Source organism: Lagopus muta, chromosome 3, assembly GCF_023343835.1.
Source record: "Lagopus muta isolate bLagMut1 chromosome 3, bLagMut1 primary, whole genome shotgun sequence".
NCBI lineage: Eukaryota > Metazoa > Chordata > Aves > Galliformes > Phasianidae > Lagopus > Lagopus muta.
In genome coordinates this window covers 74310141-74336415 of record NC_064435.1, presented here as the reverse complement: position 1 = coordinate 74336415, position 26275 = coordinate 74310141, and the positions used below count along the sequence as shown (strand labels likewise).

At 35.5% G+C, this 26275-nt stretch overlaps 1 protein-coding gene across 9 annotated transcripts in view; it reads left to right on the top strand.

Annotated features, from left to right (window-relative positions):
- Positions 1–26275, top strand: part of CDH12 (cadherin 12) — a 511787-nt gene that overhangs the window by 383966 nt on the left and 101546 nt on the right. For all 9 annotated transcript variants that reach the window (XM_048939406.1, XM_048939405.1, XM_048939403.1 and 6 more), the window contains one exon: positions 16930–17224. In XM_048939406.1, coding sequence (XP_048795363.1) covers positions 16930–17224 — 295 coding nt within the window. The remainder of the gene's footprint in view (positions 1–16929; positions 17225–26275) is intronic.

Here is a 26275-nt window from a genome sequence, read left to right as displayed (position 1 = left end):
AATCAGCAATCCAAAGTTATAAGAATGATTACAGAAACAAAAAATTATTTGTTAATGCATTTGATTTACAAAATATGCTCTGTTTAAATAAACTTTTCACTGCAATACTGAAAGGTAGTGTATAGTCTAGTTAGGAATTTTTACAGAGGAAAGAAAATGAGAAAATTGTAACTCAGTGAATTTGTCAAGAGAAAAATTTGGTTTGGAACAAGGGTTAAAGGAGTGAAGAAAAATAAAGTCAGTTATTAAATATTAGCTTACACTCTCAACATTATATTTATTCTTATGAAGGTCAGTACTTTATCCTGTATGCCTGATAACTAAAATATTCATTATAATTTTGTATAAATTAAAAAAAAAAAAGAATCAAAACATATGTGGAAGAGATGAGAATGGAAGCATACATTATTCACAATCTGTGATAGAAAAATCTTGTATGTAGAACGCAGCCTAAAATTTCATCTGTTCTTTTTCCAAGATTCTCATAAAATGAGTATTTTTAAAATACTTGTCTATGTAAAATTCATTTGCGCTTTCTCTTAGAAACATTTGCTAGTTGTTTTGCAACATTCATTAGTAATGAGTATGATTTACATATGTTTAATTATATATATACTTTTGTCCTTCCTGTCTTATCAGGAAAAGAATGCCTCTGAAACAAGCATGTAGAAAAGAAGTGGGAATATGCTTTGCTTAAAACCAGCAGGTGGGGGAACTTCATTTGGTTATTTACTTTTACATTGATAAAAGATCCAGTTTCCTCTCATTTGCACTCTGCTTCCTGTGTCTTGACTTTTAGCATTTTTATCTTTAAACCTTTGTTGTGATGACCCAGTTTCACATAGGTGGAGGATAGCTTTGCTTTCTTGGTGTTTTCTGCTGAGACCAACTGCTCTTCTTCAGGATCAGCTTGAGTTTGTGGGACTGATTATTTCTCAGGTGTTCCTAGCTTACAAAGTAAGATGATGCAGGGTTCATTTCCCTGATCTTTCTTTGAGCTTCTATGGTGTGAGTGGAAAAACAAAATGCTCATCTACAACTGCTGTTGTGCTGCAAGGCAGCTAAAAGATAAAGTACTGACATTAAAGTCCGTGAATTTGAGTGAATACTGTTTACAAATTGTACTGCTGAATTACTTTATATTCTTTTATTTCTTTGTTTCTTTTCCTCTGAGTAGAAATGATAATGCCTACTGTAAGTTGATGTAGAGTTATCATCTGCGGCTGTTCTATACATATGGCTTTGTAGAACTGGAGTGTATCATAGTATCATTAACTTTCCTGTGTCAAAGTCCGTAATACCTCCAGGACAGGCAGTGTATTGTTACTCAAATCCTATATGCACCCTGCAGTGCTGATATGTGCTGCTAATTTGCTGTTGCCATGACTAAATTATTTCTTTGCTTGTCCACAAGGAAAGTAATTTTCTATCTTTTTCACAGCAGGCAGTATTGCTTAGCAAGGAAATGTAGGAGTTCTCATAGAGCAAGTAGAGCAAGAGCTGGTGTCTGCTGCCCTGGCATAGCATGGCTTATTGCTTTCTTCTATGGAAGAATGATAGTTGTAGCAGCAGGATCAGTCCAGAGAATGGAGCTAGTAATTCTGGGAGTAGAAAGGTTTATTTGCACTTTTGGGAAGCCATCTGGCAATACCTCCCCTCACTAGTTCTGTTGAGACTACTGAGGAAAGGTGTGTGTCAGGGCACTGTGCTGCAGTGATGAAGGGAGGTATCCCGCAACTGAGATGGATAGCTACAGTTTTGTGACCTATGGGTATGTACATTTTCTTATTCATGATGAAGAACCTATTCACTTCTTGATCAAACTGTATTAGGTAAGAGTTCTTACTATAAAAGAAAATCCAAAGGAATACCGCATTCCAGATGACTGCTCCATGGAGCTGTCAGTATTTGAGTCATAGAAGCCAAATATTTTCACCAGAAGCTCTCAGCACAGTTGACTACAAAATGGATACTAGTTAAAACAAACTAATCTTAAGATTGTTTTTACATTATGGACACTTGGTGTTATAATGTTTTGTTAATCACACTAGTAGATTGAATAGATCATTGAGTTAATTAATAATTTTTAAAAAGATCTTGATGTATCATGAATTTCAAAATCTTTAGCAGGGGTACATCACTGATTCTGTCCTTTTAAAAATAATATTAATAAAAACAGTAATATCCAGTTGAATTTTTGAAGAAGAATATCATCCTGATAGGGCTTAAATGTGCTGGGATGCATTTTATTCATGATTTTATTACAAGCAATTTCATTCTGTGGCAGGTGTTTGGCATCCCACAACAGCAATTCATGCTTCCTGTAAATATATCATTAAAATGAAAAATATGCACTTTTAAGATACACGTGTAGTAAATCAAAAGCTCATTTTTGCTTAAATATTTTACTTCATCTGTGCAGGATGATTTTTCAAAGCGTATTTTGCAGCACTCAAAACAAGGCCAACTGGATGGCAGCAAGGGATGCATCTATTCTGAAAGCTTTAAAAGGTCCACTGTAAGTGAATGCCTTATTCTTTTCATATCCCTAAGCCAGCCTCCCAAAAAGTAAAGGGTGTAATTTTGAATTAGATCTCTGAGCAGCTTAACAAGGGTGGATATTTCCTTGTATGAGTACAGAAGGTGAGAGAAAGAGTGGGGAAACAAATCCTTTTTCTTCTTTTGATCTTATTGAGCCAAACTCCTCATTGTTCTTTTAATGGAACAAGCTCTATGGAGCAGTTGGCTGGTTCAAATAGACAAGTGTCTTGCTGCTAATAAGGGTTTTGGCACTTACATCTTATATCCTATACATAAATAAAAGTATAGTACTACAAGGCACAGTCTTGCATATCTTTCTACAGATGGCCTGCACACTGTGTTTGCAGAGATTATGTGTGCTGTGTTCATATATTCAGGTGTTGTGTTTGTATATTCACATGCCATGATCATTGTCCAGAGTAGATCTTGCCTCCTGAATAAGATAGGAAAATATACCTCATCCTTCTGCTTGATGTTATATTTACTTAGTGAGAACTATCTTGTAAGACAGTTTTCACTGCATTGAACCTGTACAGTGCATGTATGTGGAAGATAAATCACCTTTGGATATCCCTGAAAGAATTGAAATTTTATAACAACTCAGTTTACACTGAAAATAGTAAAATACTAATTATTAAAATATTTAGAATTAGAAACACCACTTTTGCATTCATTCAGTAATTTTTATTCATGGAGTTTTTTTCCCCTCAAAAAAAAAAAAAAAAAAAAAAAAAAACCCACAGAAATAATTCTTGTTTTCTGGCTAATTCATTGTTTTTGCAAATTCATTAGTCAAAGAATACAATTACCCGTTCATTCTTTGATTTTGTTTAAGCAAAGGCATTTCATTTATACATTATGTTCCTGAATGAATTGAATTCTAGCAGTAATTGACTTATTGTCCTACGTAAATTAGACTACATGATCCTTTATTGTTAAATTCAGTTCAACTTATGGAGCAATTATTGGTAGCATAAGAGTTTTGTTAACAAACAGATGCTAATTAACTTAGGATTAACTGATTTAATTCTGAATAGATGTAAATGTTCTCTGATCTTAGTAATGAACATGTAGTTTCTGTAAGTATGCCTTTCAAGTATGGTTAAAATTAATCATATATCACTAGATTGCGTTTTCTCAAAGTGAAGCAGAGATTTTGTATTATTCACTAAATGAAAATATATTTTTCTCATAGGAAAAGTAGACGTGGTCTTTATCATTAGTCATGAGTGTTTACGCTGTCTTTTTAGAGATACACAAACATGTTTATCAGTCTTGGTTTCTGCATTTGAGCAAGGGCCATAAGGTGAAGAACTGAACAATTATATTGAGAATCTGTGAAAATGTAAAGGCAACCTGCCAAGGTTATGTTTGCCTAGGAGGTCAACAGCAAATAAATTTATTATTCTTTAAAATCTAAGTCTGTTCTTGTATTCGAATAGGGTGTGTGCACCCTGGTACTTGTCATGCTAAAAAGATATTTTGTAAGAAAAAAAACTAAAAATGCTTCCTTTTTTGAATATTACTTTTTTGATTATAATCAGCAACTGCCACAAATTCAGGTGAATTTAGTGGTCAGTAGCTGCAACATTTATCAGCGAGAGGAACTTTGGTTTTGTGAACATTAATAAGTAGATCAAACTGGTGTTATAGAACAAGGCACTCCTCCACCAGTGGGATTTCACAGTAATTTGTCTAATTAAAGTCTTATAGATAAAATCACAAAAAGCATTATTTGATCAAATTTAGCTTACCTCTCCATTCTTGGAATATTATTTGAGGTCCTGTATTATTTCTGTGCAAGAAAAAGCTTTCAGTTGTTTCTGTATTCATGCCTTTGATTTGTTAAAACTATAAAAAGTGAGAAGGAAACTTACCTAAGACTGTGAACTGAAATGAAAGAAAATGTTTACTGTCACTCTGCAGGAGTGTACCCTGCTAGTACTCTGCAGGAGAGTATTCTACCAGTACTTGCAAGGCCCTAATTATTACTGAATGATAATACAGACAATGGGAGTTTTGCCATTGACATCCTCGAGGCCCAGTTTCAGCATTTATTAACACAGCTAGGTTTCTCTGGAGCTTGGAGAGATTTTGCCCTTGTAAATTACTTTCCCTAGGACGTCTGGAAGGACCATGTGAAGAAGGATTAGGAACAAATGAACACCTCTGTTATTTCACTGAGCAGCTCTGTCAGGAAAGAGGTGGAATATAAACCCACCCACATAGAGCTCCTCTACTGTGCTTCTGCCTTCTTCCATCTTCAAAGTCCCTGCAGCAATAACCTTGCTGCCCTATCTCTCTGGAGTAAATGTCTCTCCATGCGTTTCACCTCCTTTTCCATTCCATGTTACAGCAGCAGGGATGGCTATTGTTTCATCTCACCTGTATAAAATGTAAGTAGGGCACAATTACAGAGAACTGAGATCTTACCATGACCATGCAAACATTTCTATCTTAAGTTGCAAAGTCCTTTTATACTTTCTACCTATTGGACTGTATTTTCCACTCATTCTTATGAACGTTTTTCTTTATCCATTAAAAACATGAGTATGTCTTGCAAGTAAATGCTTTGGCTAGAAGACAGCCACTTGTAAACTCATCTCGTTTTTTAATATAATTGCACTGGGGCAATCCAGCAGAAACAATAAACATGGAGATTTATAATTGAAGTGCTCGATTTGAGCAGAAATGATTTAGACTGCAGAGGTGATTTTTTTTTTTTTTTTTTTTTTTTTTTTTTTTTTCCAGCTTTTTGGTACATAGGTGTGAATTTTTTTTATTAAAAAGACATACCAATTTTCCAACATTCTTACATAGTGCAGCTTAATGGCATGTGAAATACGAATGTACCCACAACTTCGAATGCAGATTTTCGTGATTTGATTAATTCTGCATAGAGCTGTATAAATGCTGCTTGTTTCAAATAATCCAAGCCTGAAGAACAAATTCTGCCTGATTCTTTACCTGTGCCATAAGAACCTGCTTTTATCCCATCAAAAGATTAATTAATTATAAGTCTCTATTGTCAGAGAAATATTCTTATATTTGCAAAACTGGCTAACAATTTTTCAAAAAGTCAAGCCAGATGAAAATGCAAACTATGCAGTGTGTCACTTCCCTGAAATGTAACAATTTACTTATTTGTTATGATATCTAACTTATTACTACCTCATCATTAATACTACCTCATATACAATCTATTGAAATGGCTGGTACTGTTCCTGAAGATCTATAATAATGTTCTGAGTACATATAATTGAATAAGGAATTGCGGCTTTGACCTCTTGGTATTATTTCCAATACAGTAAAGTTGGAAATAAAACTTGTATCCCTGACAGCAAAATATTTAAGGGAGCTTAGAATTTTTGCTTCTTTTTTTTATTTTCAAGTTGCCTTCTTATTTCAACATGCCCCTACTTTCGCTACTTTTAGTCATGATTTTAGTCATCATTCTGCATACAAAATGGTGTCAGGCTGAAGTGCTGACCCCATGGAGGAGATGGCATGCATGCAGGCCAACAAGAAGTGTGTTCTTGAAGCAGTTTCATTCCTCTTGCTCCAGAATCGCCGCTTCAAATACATGTTTCTGTTCCTCGCTGTGTAGAATCTCTTTGTTAATTTTATTGCCTTCTTTCTTTGTTCAGCCTACTTGCACTTAGGACACAAAATTTCATAAATTGCTACTCTGCTGTTCATTAATCACTTCAAATGCTCTATTTGCCAGATTTCTTGTTGGTCTCAGAGACAAAGACTGAAAGTTTACCAGATGAGAAACCACCTTCAATCAGTAGCGAGTTTTGTTTTGTTTTTTAAATGGTAGCATTGCTGTTTATTTGACTTTATATGGATTTTACCTAGTCCTCAATCAGAGATGTAGAAAGTTCACCAAGATACAGTTTCATGACTGAATAGAATTTAACCTTGAAGCCATTTTGAATGTTTCTGCAATATGAAAGTCACATTTACAACATAACCCTCTCCTACGCTTCTTCTGAAAAGATTCATGATTCTTCATGAAGAAAATCAACAGTCTTCTGTGGGGAAAAATGATTTCACATTAATTCAGCTTTTTTAAAGCTGTTTCTGAGGAAATCTTGCAGCTAGAATATAACTGCGTGTTCTTGGAATTCAAACATGTGCAGAGGGTAAAGATTAATTCCTACAAATGCTCTGCTGTACTGTCCATGGCTTTATCTCATGCCTTTTAAGCATAATTGATTAATGAATGCTAGATCATTTTGTATTTTATTTTGTATAATGTTGTGTTTTCTTATTTGAGGACCAAGCTAAATGAAGACTAGGCAATTAAAAATTCAGATAATATTCTTTTCCATGCGTAATACCCTGTGCCTGTAAATATCTTAAAATTATCCCTCAAATGTATGTGTTAAAATTTTATTTTACTTTATTTTTTGCTTCTGTGATAGAAACTAAGATGATGTTTTGTTTTGTTTTTCTTTCCTATTTAGAAAAGGGAAGTATTTAAATACTTTATGATAGTAGAGCTTGTCATAGTGACAGACAGATTGAAGTGGAATCCTTCTGCTCTGTCATTTCCTACATGCTCAGAAGTGTCATTATCAAGGAAAAAGAGACACCTTATCTGACAGTGCTTTACAGCAAGTGTGATCTACGGAGCAAGTTTTTTGTATTTAACATAGCATTAAATTTAAATACATGAGGAAAAGATTTTTATATATTCATTTTCAATCTAATCAGTGAAGAAAAATATTTGATGTTTGTTGTATTAAAAAAAAAAAAAAAATGCTTAATCAGCACCAACAGAATTTAATAGGCCCTTGCTTCTAGACCTCCAAATTCAGATTGACATTGAACAACATACCAAAATAAATATAAAATGAAATGGCTGAAGATTTATTTGCTACTTTAGGATCCCAATCAATGTCAAATTCAACATAAGCTTGTAGAATCGGTTTAGAATCTTTGACCTCTCCAAATGTAATGGCCTTAAACAGAAACTCTTTCAGCATATGTTTCCAGGTATGTCTTTACTCAGAAAGGCCTTACAGCTCATCTTTCTTATTGTTTTATAACTACAGGAACCTGTTCTTTTACAATAGAGCTGCTGCTAAAATTGAGTATTTATCATTAGTTGATTTTTATTAACTATTTTTGTCTTTTAGATATACACACAAAGATTACAGCAGAGGTGGACCACTGGGTAGTGCAACAGGAGTCAGTATGGTGATCTGTGTCCTTTCATGTCTCTGAATGTCAGGGAACTGTGACTGCCTAAAGCAGGTTAAACCTGTTTTAGGGAGTCTTTGACTTTCAGGAGAAGCTGCCTCTGGAATTTTTGGACAGCTGATTCAGGGAGCCCAAGTCAGATTTGAAGAGTCAGGCTAAAAGAGGCTAGCTTTAGCTAGATGGGATGTTACAGTAGAGGGAAATTTGGAAGTGTGAAGGGATTTAATTTGACTCCAGCAGCTGGGAGCAGAGGAGTGAACATCACCCTGGAAAGCACTGTGTGGATGCAGAGAGCCACAGGTGCCATTTGACATACTCTTCTTCCATGATGGCTGTTAGTAGGCAGGATTTGTTGTGGTGTTTTTTTTCCACTGAAGAAGCTGAATATACGATGATATACTGTCTTCCTGGTGACATATTCATAGTCAATCCTTCAGCATACACCAAGGTATTGCCATTGGCATCAGTAGGGCAATTTCTATGAGGAAAAAATGTCCCTGGAATTGAGCAGCTGTGTAGTTACAGCTTCTATGGGAAATTAAAATATCTAGAAAAACATTGTCCATAATGCTATGGCCCATAATTAGGTGAAATGAGGAATCTCATACACCATTCATGTGGGATTTGGTATTCAAGTATGTGTCCCCTGTGGCTGATGGTATTTTCAGCGTAAAGCCTGAGTAGTTAACGTATAGGGAATATGGAACATAAACTATATGATTTTGTGTCCTGTAGCTTAAGACATCTATAGTGCAGTTCTACAGAAAACGAATTGCCTTCACACACTTGCAAGAAAACAGATCTTGTCATTTCACTTGGCAAGTATGTACACTTCATTTTACACTGAAAATATCTAACCTTACCAACAGCTTAATTTCTGAAACTTCCACGTCAATTTGTCAGACTGCCTCTCTGCTGCTATCTGTCACCTGGCAACAACATGGAAAGGAATACTGGTGGGAAGGTTCAACCTCTAGTGCCATACTACCAACATCCACTTCTGATGTCATGGTCCAGCATAATAAAATAGGATTTACTTTTGGAGAAGTTCTCATATTTATTCAAACATTGTAATTCATATTTTCATGCATTGATCTTTTATATATGTTATGGTACTGGTACAACAGGGAACATAGTGCAAAATAATGTATTTCAGTAAGTGTACAGTATCTAGAGAGATGCAGATGCTTTTTGCTTCTCTTACAGATTTCTGTATCAAAAGGGAAGTGCTACAATCATGTATGGTAGCTACAAAGAGCACCACACCTTTGTCTTTGCCGTTTTAATAAATTACAGCAATAACATCGAATGTTTTGCAGATCTCACACAATTAAATAGCAAGAATGCACGATTTGGTAGTAATTGCTTTCCTTCATTTGATTTTAGAATTAAAAAGTAAGTATTGCCTTGAAAAGGTGCATTAGTATCTGCTGCTTAGGCTGTGATGATTTTTTTTTCCCCAGACCCTGGTCATCATAACTTCCCATTCTTTGTTTCTCAGTTTCAGATGTCAGCATTACAATCGAATATAGCCACCAGGGTTCCAGCCAAGTGCTGATGTTGATTGAAAATGATCATTTTCACAGGTGTAAATCAAACAATATCTGCTTTTGCCAACTGAAATGCATTCATCTATGAGAGGTGGTGTCTTGCACAGATTCCTTTGAACCAAAAGATAGCTTACTGTGAATTTCAAGTACATAATAGTAAAAGAAAATACCACATCTGTTCACAGGGATATGTGCACGGCATTGCTTTTCTCACCTGATGTGTTGAGGTCTTTGGACTTAAGGGTTCCAGATTCAATCCTCTGCTATGTTTCTGTGCAATATTATACAAAATTCTGGAATTATAAAAATGTAATGTGATGGAGAATTTCCAAAGAGTTGTCACCAGCAGCTGCACACTTCATTGTACATGATATTATTTCAGTAAGATGTATGGAATTGCACTGGAGAAATAAGAAATTGGAATTTGGTTTATTTCCTCAATCTTTTTTCTTTGGTTATAGTCTAATTGCTGTTACTGAAATTTGTTGCTGGAATCTGTGTTTTTCTTGTCACCATACTGTTGTTGGTAAAAGCTTCAACAGATTCTTGGTCCCATAAACTGTTCCAGTTCTGCAGAACACTGATACTTTCAAAATATCCCTCTTTTCCAAGCAGTAACAGAAGTGTTTGAACATCACAACAGAGGGTGCTGAGGAAGGCCTCTGTGTCAACATAACCATTAGTTAGGAACTGTGCATGGATCTGTCCCTAAGAGGTGGCATACTGAAATTCACAAGGCAGGTGTGGCAACATGGAAATCTGTGATGGGAACTGGAGGGAGAACATCTCTGCATACTAAGATGTTTCTAAAACTTAAGAAAAAAAAATAATCATCCAGTACCTAAAACAGCTCATCAGGCAAGATGTCTATTGAAGACATTTCTAATCCATAAAATAAAAGGTAGTTTTTTAAACAAACATGGTTTAAGCTGGAAAGACTTGAAACAATGAACATCCTGACAGCTTTTCAGATACTTTACATACACAGATTTGAGCAAGGTGAAGAAGTCAATTAAGTTTTATTTATTATTTCTACCAAATGAAATTAAACACAGCTATACTCTTAAAGTAGTTGACACACTGTTGAGTTCAGTAAGAATATGAATTATGCAAAACTGAATTCCAATATTAATACATTTAAGATAAAAAGAGAAGCTCAGGACACAGTGTTTCTGTATGCATCAACTCTGACTGAAACGATGGTTCAAAACTCATCATCAGAATTATAAGAAACTTGTAACTTACATGGATAATTACTTGTATGTTCAATAAGCTAGTGTTGATAGAGCTTTCATTTTGTGCAATTGATTTAATTTGGAAAGAAAAAGATAATTATTTAAGAATGTGCTTTTGCACATTACTTTTTAATTCAGCATAGTGCAGCAAAAGTAGTTTTTCTGGAGGAGCATGGAATAACAGAAATTCATAGCTTCTTAAGTCACCAATGATGAGAAAGATTAGGATTCATTTGAACAGACCAGGTCAGGTAGAGGTTTTGTTCCTTGCTAATTTGTTCCTAATGACTTATTTACCATCAATATTACTAACTGGCAGCCACACTCATTATTGGAAAAGTCTGGTCTGACTTAGTATGCTTAAACTAAATCCCTGTGACAGAAGGAGATAATGGTTTTATTTAATTGGATAATCAGTGATTTAATTTAAATAAAACTCAGCTTTATTTGACAAACAAATCATTAGGAAAGAGGTAGAAAACTTTCCTATTTAATTCCTCTTGAATAAGAAAGTATACTAATCTAAATTGGACAGTATATAAAAGGTAATTAAGAAAGAACCATGTTGTGTTGTTTATTTTTTTTTTATCTCCTATAAAAATTAGATAAGTGCCCATTCTTGAAAGTAGATGTTTTACATAACATAAAGAAACTATAACAATATGTTTCTAAGGAAATTAATCGTGATCATAAGATTGCACAACTTGCTATTTCAAATAATTATTTTTAGTATTACTTTATTATATATATACATGTATATATTTTTTTCTTTAATTGAGTTATTTAATTATTACTGAATATTGTCATAGAACTAAGAAAGGCTATTTGTGAGTGGACATGTCTATTAAAAGTCCTTTACAGAACTAATACAAAGATAAACCTTCTTATTGCAGATAGTTTTCAGCCTTATAAAGAAACAAAGCTATATTTTCCAAACAATCTATATAAACCATTATTTCCCTCTTTTTTTTAATTCATCTTTCTTTTATTACGTCATTTTAGTTACTGTTTCTTTCCATATGCTTATATTGTGTCCTAACTCTTCCTGACACCAGTTTTAGTCTGGGATCTTGGCTGATTAATGTATGTTAGCTGCATATTTGAAAGGTGCCTTTAGTCATCCAAATTTTTGGATCAATAAACATTTACACTGAACGTGACGTGAACAGATAATGTCTTGTCCCTAAATGTCCTCTGAAGGGTATCTCCATATGTGCGTGTGATGAAGACAGGAGAAAATAAAAGTATTTGATTTGATTAGCGACAATTGCTCTGTTCTTCGGATAAGTTGGTTTCCTGAATTTAAGTCTGTGACCTACTACCTTGTATCTTGGGGGGAAAAAAATTAGCTTGTGTTTTTAGTTGGAAGAAATAATAACATTTATATAAAAGCCACAAATGACAGTCTAATGATCAAGTTTTAAATGAAACTCTGCAATCTATGTAGATCATACAGTACTTGCCAATATAAGATGTGTGATACATATCTTCACAAACAACTCTCTTTAAAAAGGGCAGTGTTCCAAATACAGTCTTTCTAGGTGGCTAGTATAAAAGGTTTGTCATTTACATCCTTTTCTTCTGTAGTGGTCTTCTCTGTTCCACCACAAAGACATTACAGATCAGAATTGCCATAGTAGCTTTGCTTTGCATCTGCCTTTTCCTTACACAAATCATGATTTTTTTCTTTTCCTCAGTTCAGGCTACCATTTCATGATTTTTTTTAGCCCATGATACTGGCAACAGAATAAAACTCAGTTCAGTGTTCCTCGACTTTTAAAAGTGTTTTATTTTCTTTTTTTCTTTCTGTCTCTTGTTCTTGCATTGTTTGTTCTGTAGGTTGTTAGTTTGCTTTTGCTTTCTTTACCAATATCCATGAATTCACGAAGTACTTCGACTTTCCAAAACATTCGAAGTTCATTAATGCAAGTGATTGAAGTGTTTAAGATGTACGGTTGAGAATCAGGTGCGTAGTATGCTGCGGAACTTACTACCAAGGAATGCACGTTTCTAGTACGTGCTACTACCATGTTCAGTTCTGCAAGGAGTATACAGTAGTACTTAAAGTATGCTAAATTAATGCATTTGCTGATCTTACCAGTGTTTACAGAAGTCATATAAAATTATTTGTGCATCTGTGTAAATTCAATAAACGCTGAGTTAATAACACTGAATTGCTAAATCTGTAAGCTGATAAAATCTGCTTTTAGAAAAAAAAAAAGAAAAAAAAAACACCTGTTTGTCTTACTGAGCTGTCAGGATGTGCTTAGTTCACTATTAGTAATGAATAAAAGTTCATGGAGACCACCAGAAACCATCTTCATGTTCTGAAGGTCCTTCTTATAAAAAGTATGTCCTTACGCATCATTCGATTTTCTGAAACATTGCTACTTCAAAGTTAATCTCTGCCACAGAATACTGACAAAGTTAATGTCTGCCATTAGAAATATACAATCTTTCTGTGGAAGCGGGGAAAAAGTAGGTCTGGAGAATTTAAAACCTTACATCTGAGAAGGAAGTCTTAGGCAGACATACAGATGTTAATGGACCTATGAATTGAGTATCACAGTTGTTTTTCTTTCTTTTTTTCCTCTCAAAATAAGTTGGCTTTGTTTTTAAAAGTGGTGGTAAGGAAGCACAGGAAATGTTATGGCCTACCATAACATTTATTGCAATAATCATACTGCTTGCTAGCAATTAGACATAACTGCCTGTAGAACTAATGTATAATTTCTTCTTGATATGCTTGTGGTGAGTTGTATTATCAACGTTTTCATTTTCTCTGAAGCAAACTAGCTGTCAGCTACTTGCAGGCTGAAGCAGACTGTTAGATCATGTGGCCCAGTAGACTGACTCAGTCTGGCATCTGGTACTGGATGTGATTCAAGAACACTGTCATAGTTTCTGCATAGATTTACACAATGTACTTCACAATGCTCTCCATCTTATTATTCATACTTGATTTTTTTTCTCAGTCTTTTCCTTTGCCATATGTGTTATTGTTTGTACACATTAAAAAGAATTATGGGATAATGTGCCTTTATCTGCCGTTACAGAAAAATAGTCATAGTTTTTTGCACTAACAGAGTTTGCTGCAAGAAATGATTAATTTTACACTTACGGTAGATTTGTCCAGTGATCTGACCCTAAAATTGTCTCTGTGTTACTTAGTAGAGAGGATAACAGAATATATTTGAAATGAATCATTTGCATTTTCAAACCTTTGTGGAATTTCAGCATTCAGAATTTACAGAGAAAATGTAATAGTGAAGAAAATTCATATGAATACGCTTGTTTGTACCACAGTCTTAATAAGTTTAAGTAATTCTGAAATGTAAACATGTTAGGGGAGTTTCAATAAGATTTTTGTAGTTATGTTCCTGTCTTGCCTGTCTTGTAGTTGTGTTCAATCATAGAATCATAGAATCACCAAGGTTGGAAAAGACCTAAAAGATCATCCAGTCCAACCGTTCACCTATTCCCAATAGCTCCCAAATAGCAAAGCAGGAATTAAAAAAATAAGTACAAATCAGGAAGAAAACTGGAATACCAGAAGAAGACTACTGGTGCACACAGTGTCAGAAAAATAGTGTATTGCAAATGTTCCAGATGTTCTTCAGCACAAAATGTGTCTTTTCTCCTAATGCAATACAGTATGTAGCATATAAAACCAAGATACATTAGTGCATGTTTATTCTTTAGCTTAAACTCCTTTCTTGAATATTTTAAGCATTCATTGCCAAGACTACTTTGCTGTGAAAGTCCCTGTTCACTGATGTAGAGTTGGACTAGATGACCTTTAAATGTCCCTTCCAACTCAAATTCTGTGCTACTGAGTCCAACCAATGCTAGTTCCTCTTTGTCTGTCTTTGCATCTGAATGTCAGTGTTGCATCTCTTTTTATTGCTGGAGAATTTAGTTCAATTTAAATTAAAGCAATCAGCTTCTTAACTACAGTAATTAGATGCTTTGTAATGTTTAATTGCCCCACAAATTGGATAGCTCAGTATGGGTTACAAATAAGTATGCTCATTGTCCAGCAACAGCATTTGAGGAGCCTATGACATGGTTTGATGAAATAAACACAATGTGACAAAGCCTAGGTAATGCAATTCTGGTTAAATCAAAGAAATGATTTTTAGATTATACCAGCTGAGTGATATTTCTGAGGCACAGTAAACACAACTAAACTACAGAATTGCTCGTGCTAATAATTGCCAAGTCCAGTAAATTTGAGATTTGCTTGTACTTATATACTACTTTCATTCTTTTAGCAGCCATTGTTTTGATTTCTTCTTGTTATATTTTTTATTTTTTCCCCTATTGGTGGAAAAAAAAAAAAAAAAAAAAAAAGTATAATTATTTCTCTATATTATAAACCTAGCTGGATTTGTTACTAATTGAATGTAAACCCTTCAGCTGGCAATCAGAGAGACTCAGCCGTCTCAGCTTTAGTTCCAGGTCTGATAACTGGATATAGGAGAAGAGTCAATATTCTTTGCATGGTTTCCTGTTTACAAATCCTTGCTTGGATATCATATTCTTCTTCTTTGTGATATTCCTTTGTCCAGGAGTATGGAGCAAGGGGGACATCATAATAAAGCCCAGACATACTTTGTTTAATACAGTGAAACAACTAAGAAAATGCTGAGGTTCCCTTTATAAAATTACATTTTTTTCTGTGAGCTTTCTCAGCATCTTTTTGATTTATTATTTTGTTTCACTCCATTTGTGTCTGTAAGCCTCTAAAACTGATAACGGAAGAAAAATAGCAAGTTTCAGGTGAACAAGGTATAATGGAACAGCAGGATGCTTGCAAGCCACTTAAATTAAAATGATGAGGAAGAAATAGTTATTAATTATCTCAGGCTCCATTATCTTTCCATTTTACAAGCAGGGAATATTTAACTCCCCAGAAAGAAAAGAATTAACTTCCTTTGAATTTTTCCACAGTGAACCAGTGCTCAAGAAGCAAAATGCTTCCTTTCAGACTGGAGAAGTAATTTAAAATCCCATATAGGGGGTAACTAGATGAAAGATCAGAATCCAGTATGTTCACTGAGCAGGAATGATGAAATGAAAAGGTAGATGAAGAAGAGACTATGTTTATGTTCACTCTATCCCACAAACTATGACCTCCTCCACAGTCACAAGGACCTACTTTCAATTTCAAGGCAGTAGCTATAAATGTTAATAATTGCCTTTACCTCTTTCTCTGTGGCTTAGCTTCTTGCCCCATTACCAAAACCATTATGTTTCTCAGCAATTCATTCTCTACATAATCTCATTTCATGTCCCATGTTTCCTTTATTGTGTTTCACCTTGGACAGTACATCATGTAAATAAAGCCTATATCCATAATCTGCTTAAAGAGAATTCACTCTTGAAAACACCATTCCAACTTGTGTCCATTATAGCAGATCTCTTTAGACCTCATTAGGTGGGACAAGCAGGTGAGTATTTTAAAAGCTATTTCAGCATCTGCGATGTAACCTTGAGTATATATTCAGAACTTCTAGTTGTATTTAAAGTATGAGCATGAATCAGATAAAGACATTGAGAAAGATGTTCATCAGACCATATTTCTACTTCAAAAATGCCTACATTTTCTGTTAAAGACAGTGTTATAGTAGACAATGATCAAAAGGACAAACACAAATTCTTGGAGATTTTTAAGTATTTTCTCAAAGTAGAAATAGAGATTTAACATTCAAATAGGCTGGAAAATGTGCAAATTGGTACTGAAGATGAAAACAATTGAGTTAGAACTGATGTATTTTTCCAAAAGGGAAGAGAAAGCCTAACTTCAAATTATTCTCTCTGTATCTTAGAAAAAATAGAAATAAATGATCTACTATTTGTGGAAAAGAGGTAGTATTTTTAAATTCTGTTTCATATGTATTATGATGGAAGAGCAGTGTATTGTCCTTTTTAAACCAGGTTTGACTTTGAGTTTGTTTAGCATTTCAACAAGCTGTGTGTGAAATGAAAATGAGCTGATTCTCTTCTACTTCTGTGAAAGCCAAATGCCTGTGAAGGATTTTGACACCCTCTCATGTCATCTCAAATTTGTTTGATGCAGTTATTGCTGTTTTTCCATTATTGGTCTTAAGTTTTGGTTTCTAATAAATCTGAAGACCTTTTTCATTGCAGTTTTAGTACTGAGCAGCATTCATGGCAGAAAACAGGTTTGAAATGCTGCCTGTCCTAGATATCAGATAGAGCTAAAAATATTAACATTCTACTTGCATTTTTTGTATGCACTTAAAGACATAGGAAATTGGTTCCTGTAACACTTTTTAATTTACATAAGAAAAAAATAATAATTACTTTCAAGCCTGGAAAAAAGCAATTAATGTTTCTTTCCTCCCTTTTTTCTTTTTGTTCTCAAGCTTCATTCTGATTTGGACAAGGGAGTGGGCACTGTTAAATATACCCTTTCAGGAGATGGTGCTGGCACTGTTTTTACTATTGATGAGACCACAGGAGATATTCATGCCATAAGGAGCCTAGATCGAGAAGAAAAACCTTTCTACACACTCCGAGCGCAGGCTGTGGATGTTGACACCAAGAAGCCACTAGAGCCTGAATCAGAGTTCATCATCAAAGTGCAGGACATTAATGATAATGAGCCAAAGTTTCTGGATGGGCCTTACATTGCCAGCGTACCAGAAATGTCTCCAGTGGGTAAGAGGCTTTAAACTCTTGATAACTAATTGCATAACTCTTGATAACTTAATTGTCTCAATATGCATTTCCTGCTGAGGAGAAAAAGGGAAGGCTGAAATGAAAATACGTTTTCAAAAAGTTACTGTTAGAAATGTCTCACTCTGTATGTAGAAATATGCATATTGCAGTTTCATTTTTTCATTTCATTTTTTGCTTTATTTGCTTGTTTAGTAAGTTATTGTCCTACACAAATGAGTCCTTTTAACTTTTAATTCCTGAAGACATGAGAAGAATAGAAATGGTACTCATGGCAGATACTGTTTCAGAGATTCTGTACTCTCAGACATGATATTGCATGTGATGAAGCGTGTTCCCTTTTATTCCTAGTTTGTGTTCATTATTTGCTGTGAAACATCTTGCCATTTATTTTTCCTGTCTATGCTGCTGTACAACTAATAGCATTTGCATAATCCCATAGTTATGATATGAGGGAGAATTCTTCATCCTGTTACCTCATAGGTGCTGAAAGTAATGATAGCCCTCACCTGGCAGTCACAATGAAAAATAGAAGTGGGAGAGATCCAGCCAGACTTGGCTGAGGTCTTGAAAACCTATTTAGTCATGATATTTAGTGCACTAGATTCCTAAGCCAGATAACAACAACAACAACAACAAAACAGAAGATTGATTGCAAACATGGTATCCATGTTACTGTGGGAGCAGAGAATTGTAGAATCGTATAATTATTTGAGTCGGAAGTAGTCTTGAAAAGTTATCTGGTCCAACATCCCTGCAATGAACAGGGACGTCTACACTCAGATTATGTTGTCAAAGCAGAGAATGGCTTGCGGGTAGCCCTGAGGAGAAGGATTTTTGGGGTGTCAGTTGATGAAAGACTCAATATGATCTGTCAAGGTTCACTTGTAATCCAGAAGGCAAACTGTATCCTAAGCTGCATCAAAAGAAGTGTCAACAGCAGATCAAGGAAGGTGATTCTGCCCCTTTTCTCTGCTCTTGAGACTTCAACTGGAGTACTGCTTCCAGTTCTGGGGCCCCAAACACAAGGACATGAAGCTGTTGTAGCAGGTCTAGATGAGGGCCACAAAGATGAACAGGGGGCTGAACAGGGGCTGGAGCACCTTCCCTATGAGTTAAGGCTGAGAGAGCTGGATATCTTCAGCCTAGAGAAGGCCCTGAGGAAACCTAATAGCATCTTACCAACACCAGAAAGGAGACCTTCAAGAAAGCTGAGGAGGAGCTTCTTATAAGGGCATGGAAGTGACAGGATAAGGTAAATAGCTTTAAGCTGGGTGAGGGGAGATTTAGACTAGATGTTAGGAAGAAATTCCTTACTGTAAGGATGGTGAGACACTGGAACTGGTTGTTGAGTGAGGTTGTGGATGCCCCCTCTCTGGAAGGATTCAAGACGAGGCTGGATGGGGCTTTGAGCAACCTGGTCTAGTGGGAGGTGTCCCTGCCTATAGTAGTGGGGTTAGAACTAGATGATCTCAAAGGTCCCTTCCAACCCAAACCATTCTATGATTCTATAAACTATGGATGTTTGGTAAAATACTAATCATGATTTGATTTTATGGGGAATTCTTTTCAAGGTATGCTGTGCATTATAGCTTTTACCTTGACTAGGAGTTGCAAGACTGAAATGTAAATGACTATTATGCAACCTTCAGACATCTATTTAAAATAAATAGATTTCAGTGTATTCTCCCTTGGAAAAACAACAGCAAATGCTATGGCAAGAATACGTCCTCTTGACCTCCACATTATTCTGGCACATTCACTATCCCTAGAATATTTACACATGACAGTTTATTTTCCTCCATAGCAAAAATTAAAGATGGATGAAAATTGATCAGAAAAGTCTAGTCAAGGAAAAAATACTCTAAATGGACGCCTAAACTCCAATTAGTGGTTACTAAAGCAGATAGCAGATTTTGCTGTAGGGTTGTCTTACAGCAAAAATACAGAAAAATGCCTTCTATAATGTGCGAGGAGATAGTGCCTTCTCAGATCCAGGTCTTCCCACTTCCATTCACTCTCATATCGCTGCTCCTGCTACGACACACAAGCTCTACATTTTCAGAGGATTTAGCAGTTACTGCTTCCCATTATCAGTACTATTTACTTTCACCTATAGAAGTGCGTAGATCTACCACTGTCTGAGGATAACATAGAAAATCACTTTGATTTTTTAGCTAGTGTTTTTTAGCTAGTGCTAGCATATGGTTGCTTTGGCAGAAGTACTAATAAACACATCCTGTTTTTGTTTTTTTTTTTTATACTAAGATTTTTTAGTCATCAGTTTTGAAGTCCCTAATATTTTAAACTTCACTTACTGTATTTTTGCAACAGCGTCTTTTATGAAATGCATGCATACGCATTGTTTGTTTTCTGTGGGAAACATGCTACAGCATGATTCTTTTCCCTCCTTTCTAGTAATTTCTATGACAGGTGATGATGGCCAACAGTTTATTGTTTTTTATTGTTGCATGATACTCACATGCAAAGATTGACTGCATTTTGTAGAAACTTATGCTGGATCATCATAGAATGGCCTAGGTTGAAAAGGACTATAATGATCACCTAGTTTCAACCCCCCTTCTACAGGCAGGATCACCAACCACTAGACCAGGCTGCCCAGAGCCACATTCAGCCTGGCCTCGAATGCCTTCAGGGATGGGGTATCCACATCCTCTTGGGCAAACTGTTACAGTGCATCACCACCCTCTGAGTGAAAAACTTCCTCCTAATATCTAACTTAAACCTCCCCTGTCTCAATTTAAAACCATTCCCCCTTGTCCTATCACCATCCACCCTTGTAAATAGCCATTCCCCCTCCTGTTTATATGCTCCCTTCAAGTACTGGAAGGCCACAATGAGGTCTCCCCGGAGCCTTCTCTTCTCCAAGCTAAACAAGCCCAGTTCTCTCAATCTTTCTTCACAAGGGTGGTGCTTCAGCCCTCTAATCATCTTAGTGGTCCTCTTCTGGACTTGTTCCAAGAGTTCCAAGTGTCTTTCTTGTGCTGGGTGCTCTAGGCCTGGAAGCAGTACTCCAAATGGAGCCTCAGAAGAGCCAAGCAGAGGGGGAGTTAAATGGTAATAATGAACAGAATATAGACAAAGTTGAGAGACAACCAGCAAGTAAAATTCTTAAGACAATACCCACTGTAAACACAGAGTATATATTCCATTTGGACACTGCAGTAAAGTGACATATGCAAAATACCTTTTAAGTCCCACACTCTGCATTGGTGGGAAAGGAACGTACAGAGCTGGGAAGTCTTGTGAAACAAGGTGTCCTTCAGAGCCCTTACACACTGTTTAGAAATTTTCATAGCTACACTGCTCCCAGTTTTATAACATCTATTAATTGCTGTCATTGAAGCTTTGGTAGCTGAAAATACACCTTAGCATTCATTCCCAGATTCAGAACTCTAGTCCTAAATCTATAATAAAATCCTGTACCGTGGTGATAGCAAAAGATATAAAAATTCCTAGGATCCTAATATCAGGTTTTCTGAATATAGATAACATTTAGAGATACTATGAGACATTTGGATACAGCACCTGTATTTTCTAATAACTGTGTTATTGTCAATGCATGTTTTAGGTGAAAATTTGACTTTTTCCATGCAAATTTTCTTTGAGATTATATTAAATTTATTTTACACTGTCTGTAGACCAAAGTTTTTCTTTGATTGGTTTTTGGTTTGTGTGGGTTGTTTGGTTTTTTGTTTGTTTGTTTGTTTGTATTTTCTTTTTGATTGGTAGATAGGTTTTTTCCTCTAATCACTACCACTCCTTAAAAAAATATTAAGATAGTGCTCATCTTTTAGATTTTTCTGAAGACAAGATAATTTTAGGACTACCATTTCTATTTAATGATGCATTCTTTACTGGGAACTAAATTTCTTCATGTTCTATTTACTCAGAAAAAGCAACATCAGCAGGATGCTTTCTGTGCTTTAAAACTAATTTAAGACACCTGCAAAACAGAATACCTACCTGTTTTACATCAGAAGCAATTAACTTCACACCTTCCACACATGCAGTATAATCTACTCACCTACAAAAAGGGGATACAAATAGATTCATCACAGATACAAACAAAAGAAGTACTGACTTTAAAAGTGTCTTAGTTACAGACTGCTGTATCATGCAGGCTACTTTACTAATGTATGATTTTTCATTATTTGAGATACTTTTCTAAGAGTGTGTAGTTTATATACTATAGTGAAAGGATGCTGTTATCTCAGAAGCTGACATTGTTGCTCATATAATCATTGGAGCAAGGAGCTGCAGAATACAGGAGCTGGATGACAAAGTATTTATTTCAGAAGGAACAATGATGTAAAGTTCCCTACAGAGAAACTCAGTAGATAGAGTAGAGCTGAACACAAATTGCTATTATGTTAACCTGTGACTAGTTAGGAAACTTACAAGAGCTTAGGGTCTAGACTTTTTTCTTTTTTCTTTTTCTTTTTTTTCCTTTATTCTGGTATTGGTTTGATTTAGCCATCTTTATCTGAAAATGTTCTCTTGAAATAACGTGAATGCCAAAATACAGCACAAACTAGAAATGGAAATCTCCATGTATGAAGACTGAGAAGGGGAAGAAAACTTCTAAATTTGTAAGTTAGAAAGATATGTTGTCTTTAAATATAGCTTAATTTTGTTGCTGATTCTGGTGGCTGTACCAGCTTCTTTTGGAGGAGAACTCTTGAGAGAATGCAAATACAGAGCAAGTTTAGATGAAAGTTATCCCATTATTGAAACTTCATGTCCAAGTGAATCAGAACTACAGCATACCAGCATTAACACACACTCAAGGAAAGAGCTAAATATGTATTTCAAATATAAAGATATATACAGAAATATCTGTATTTCTTTCACTAAATAGGCATTTTAATCGATCATCTTCTTAATGATGTATTACATGTGACTAATTTATAACTTCTGCCTCAATTTACTGTTTGTTTTCTAAGGTGCTGCTGTTATTCCTCTATGCTTACAGTTGAGACTATACTAAACTCATTAATTCCCTAAGTTACAGATACCATGTGTTCCTTCCCAGACAATTTATTTCCATACCTTTCCACTAGATTAACTCTTTATTGCTTTGGGGAGCTCTACAAACTAGAGGACATCAAGGCAATTTTTTTACCCTTTTGGTTATTAATTAAATAGTAATGGAATATGTTCACATTACACAGCTGTATTTCTGATTATAGTTGAATTCTATTTAAAATGGCCTCAGTGGTAACGTTACAATGCTCTATGATGTTAGAAAATTGCTATCAGGTTATTTTTACTGGGCATCCCCCATGGTACAAAACAGTAGCTAGAACATAACAAGCATGTTATATGTATTCTTCCTAGTGCAGGCTACAGACAGCCTCTGTGAAGTCTCTGGCACTATTCCTTCTGAAGTTAATACTTCAGTAAGGGTTATGCTTTAGCATTGACAAAAGCTTATAATGTTTAAGTATATGTTTAATGTACCCAGTAGTTTAATGTAAAGGGATGTCAATCTGTAGAAAATTAATCATATGAACTGGTGGGCAGAGACAAATTCAGGAACCTGCACACTTGTTAAACATTGTGTACAGTTGCCTGCCTTTGTGTAGCCAAGAGCTTACCCTGGTATAAGGTATTTAAATGGAATTACGTAATGTCACAGGGAGATGTCTGGTGGTACAATCTGTGCAGCCTCCGTGTACAATTCTAGCATCTCCACTATGATCTCCATGCTTTTTTTCTGGTGTTTAAAAGTTCTCAAAGACAGTGATGGGAATTGGATGAAATATTGAAAACAGAATTGCACTCAATTTGAATAGGAGGATAACAATGACTTGTTTATCCTCTTTTCTATACCTAATTCAATCATTTTGTCTCTTTTGTCCATGGGTAATCATTAAACCGATAGCTCAGTAGGATTTTCCACAGTGATTTCACAAACATTTGATATGTAACTATGACCCATCTATGTGACAGTTCTGATAAAATAGATTTTCCCAGGTGTGTTACTTTCAAAGAATCATAGAACTGCTCAGCTTGGAAAAGACCTTGAAGATCATAAGTCAAACTGCAACCTAACCAAACTTACCCTAACTCTAACTACTCTCTGCTAAGTCATGTCCCTGAGCACCACATCCAAATGGCTTTTAAACACATTCAGGGATGGTGACTCCACCACCTCCTTGGGGAGCCTATTCCAGTGCTTAACAACCCTTTATGTAAAGAACTTTTTCCTAATATCCAATCTAAACTTACCCTGGCACAACTTGAGGCCATTTCCCCTCATCCTGTCCTCTGTCACCAGTGAGAAGAGACCAACCCTGCTCTTACTGTAAGCACCTTTCAGGTATTTGAAGAGAGCAATAAGGTCTTCCTTTACCCTCCTTTTCCCCAGACTGAACAGCCCCAGTTCCTTCAGTCTCTCCTCATAGGGCATATTCTCCAAGCTCCTTACAAGCCTTGTTGCCCTTCTTTGGACCTGTTCCAGCACCTCCATGTCCTTTCTGTATTGAGATGCCCAAAACTGAACACAGTACTCGAGGTCAGGCCTCACCAGTGCTGAGTACAGAGGCAGAATGACTTCCATAGTCCTGCTCATCACTCCATTCCTGACACAATCCAGGATGCCATTGGCCTTCTTGGCCACCTGGGCACACTGCTGGCTCACATTCAGCCGACTGTCCATCGTAGTGTGAAATCTCAGTGACTTGGTGACCTTTCCATTCCCCTGCTATGTTTTGCAGACAATTGTTTAATTTTGTCAAGTTGTTACCTGCTTATATGTATTCTTTTACTAGCTGTCTATGAGTTTAGATGGCAATGGCAGTCTCCCTCTAGTAAAAGACTAGTCATTTATCCCCACCATTTGATTTCTACATTTTATTTAGGTATTAAAAAGATGTTTTTTCTTTTAAATTATTACTATTATTGCTGCTGCTATTTTCACTGTTATTCATTTATTTATAAATAACTCTTTGGTTTGGAACCTTGCTCAAAGCTTTATGAAAATTGAAACACTGTTTTTCTATGTAAATAATATATATATATATACACACACTCAGTGATTCACTTAGCAGTTTTAAAAGGCTTTATAAAGAGTGGCTTATTTCTACAACACTGTAATAACTCATAGAATCACAGAATAGCTTAAATTGGAAAAGACCTTAAAGACCGTCTAGTTCCAAATTGCCTGCCATGGGTGGGGCTGCCACACCAGATCAGGGCTCCATCTAACCTGGCCTTGGAAGCCTCCAGGGATGGGGCATCCACGGCTTGTCTGGGCAGCCTGTTCCAGGGCCTTACTGCCCTCTGGGTAATTAATTTCTTCCTATTATCTAACAAAAATCTTCCCTCTTTTAATTTGAAGACCTTCCCCCTTTATTTTCATTATTAGACAATCTAAAATTTAGGTCCCTTTCTGTTCATAAGCTCCCTTCAAGTTCTGGAAGCCACAGTGTAGACTTCCATGAGCCTTCTCCAAGCTAAACAAACCCAGCTCTCTCAGACCTTCCTCATGAGAGAGGTGTTCCTCTCTTATGACCATCCTCATAACCCTCCTCTGGCCCTCTCTAAAAGCTCCACATCTACAACAAGTCTTTTGATGTAGGCAGGTTTCCCAGCCAGTAATATTATTTTTTTTGTAATTGAAACTAAGCTATTTGGTTTTACTCTGAATGTGGCTGTTTATTATTTTTATGATGCTGAATCATGTTAGTTCTTTTAGTATACACAGAGAAGCTCAGTAATTATTAGTACTGCATTGTGGTTTGCATAATCCTCTCTGGGTTTAGAATATATTGTGTTAGTGTTGTTAGGATGATCAGTTGATTTTTGTCAGTGACTCTGTTGCTGAAGGACAGGTGTTTTAGTGTAGCACTGAGAAATGCAGGAATTGTTTCTAGACACGCATGTGGAATGTCTAAACATAAAACATATTGTATTGATTGTTGTTTTACTAGTCACTGACCAACTGTAACTGTTAAAAATTAACAAGAAGTTGCTTTTTCTGTACCACAGAATGGCTCTAAATTTTAAATATCTTTTCAGCAAGACCTGTTATTTTGGCCACCAAGTGGTTTTAAACATTGAAGATGTTTTAAAAGTATTACTTTTCTTAGCCGCCGAGTGACTGTACACCTTAAATATGCTTTATAAAAGCTGCTTTTCAAGTTGCTCCCAGCATGGCTAGGAACATCATTTTTCTTTAAGGACAGAGCTATTTTTTCATATTAGTTCAGTTCTGTTTATATTTTTTTCAAAGAAGGAAAAATTGAAAAACTTCACTTGCACAAGGTAGGTCTTCATTCATTACAAGCAATCAAGTCCTAGCCATCTTTTTACAAAGAAACTGCAAGTAATGAGAACAAGTCAGTTTTAAAATGCATTTTTTGAATATTTTATGTGAACATGAGCATATGTAAATCTAATGTTCTTCTCCTCCAATATATATATATATATACACACAGTATATGTATATTGTATATAACACAGCATTAAGTCAAAATAATTAAAGCACATGTGAATTATATTTATACTAAGATAACTGGCCTAAGAAATCAGTCACTGATGGATTGTGACTAATCAAGTCATCATCAGTCCTAGAGTAGGACAAGACAGAAGGCAAAATAGTCTCCAAGCTTGCTAAGCAAATGGGAGTCACTAAACCAAATAAGATTAAGGGCTTTAATTCTGTATGCAGAAATAACTCCATGTGGCAAATTAGATGTAATTCTAGGAAGGCCAAGAATGATAAGAAAAGTGTTCATGACAATCTGGCTTTAATAGAACAATGAGAATAAAATGTAAATTGCAAATATTCTGTGAATGACAGATTATTCTCTGTTTGGAGAATTCTGTAAGATTTAAAGTCTATATCAAATATACTGCAGATGAAAATGAAAGCTTAGGAAAAAGGATCTTTTGAAAACAGGGGTATGAAAGTTCTGCAGAATGAGGAACAGCACATGAAGGAGTATTTTTAAAAGGCATGTTGCCCAATTAAGTAAGTGTATCTGACTGCGGACATTAAGATTC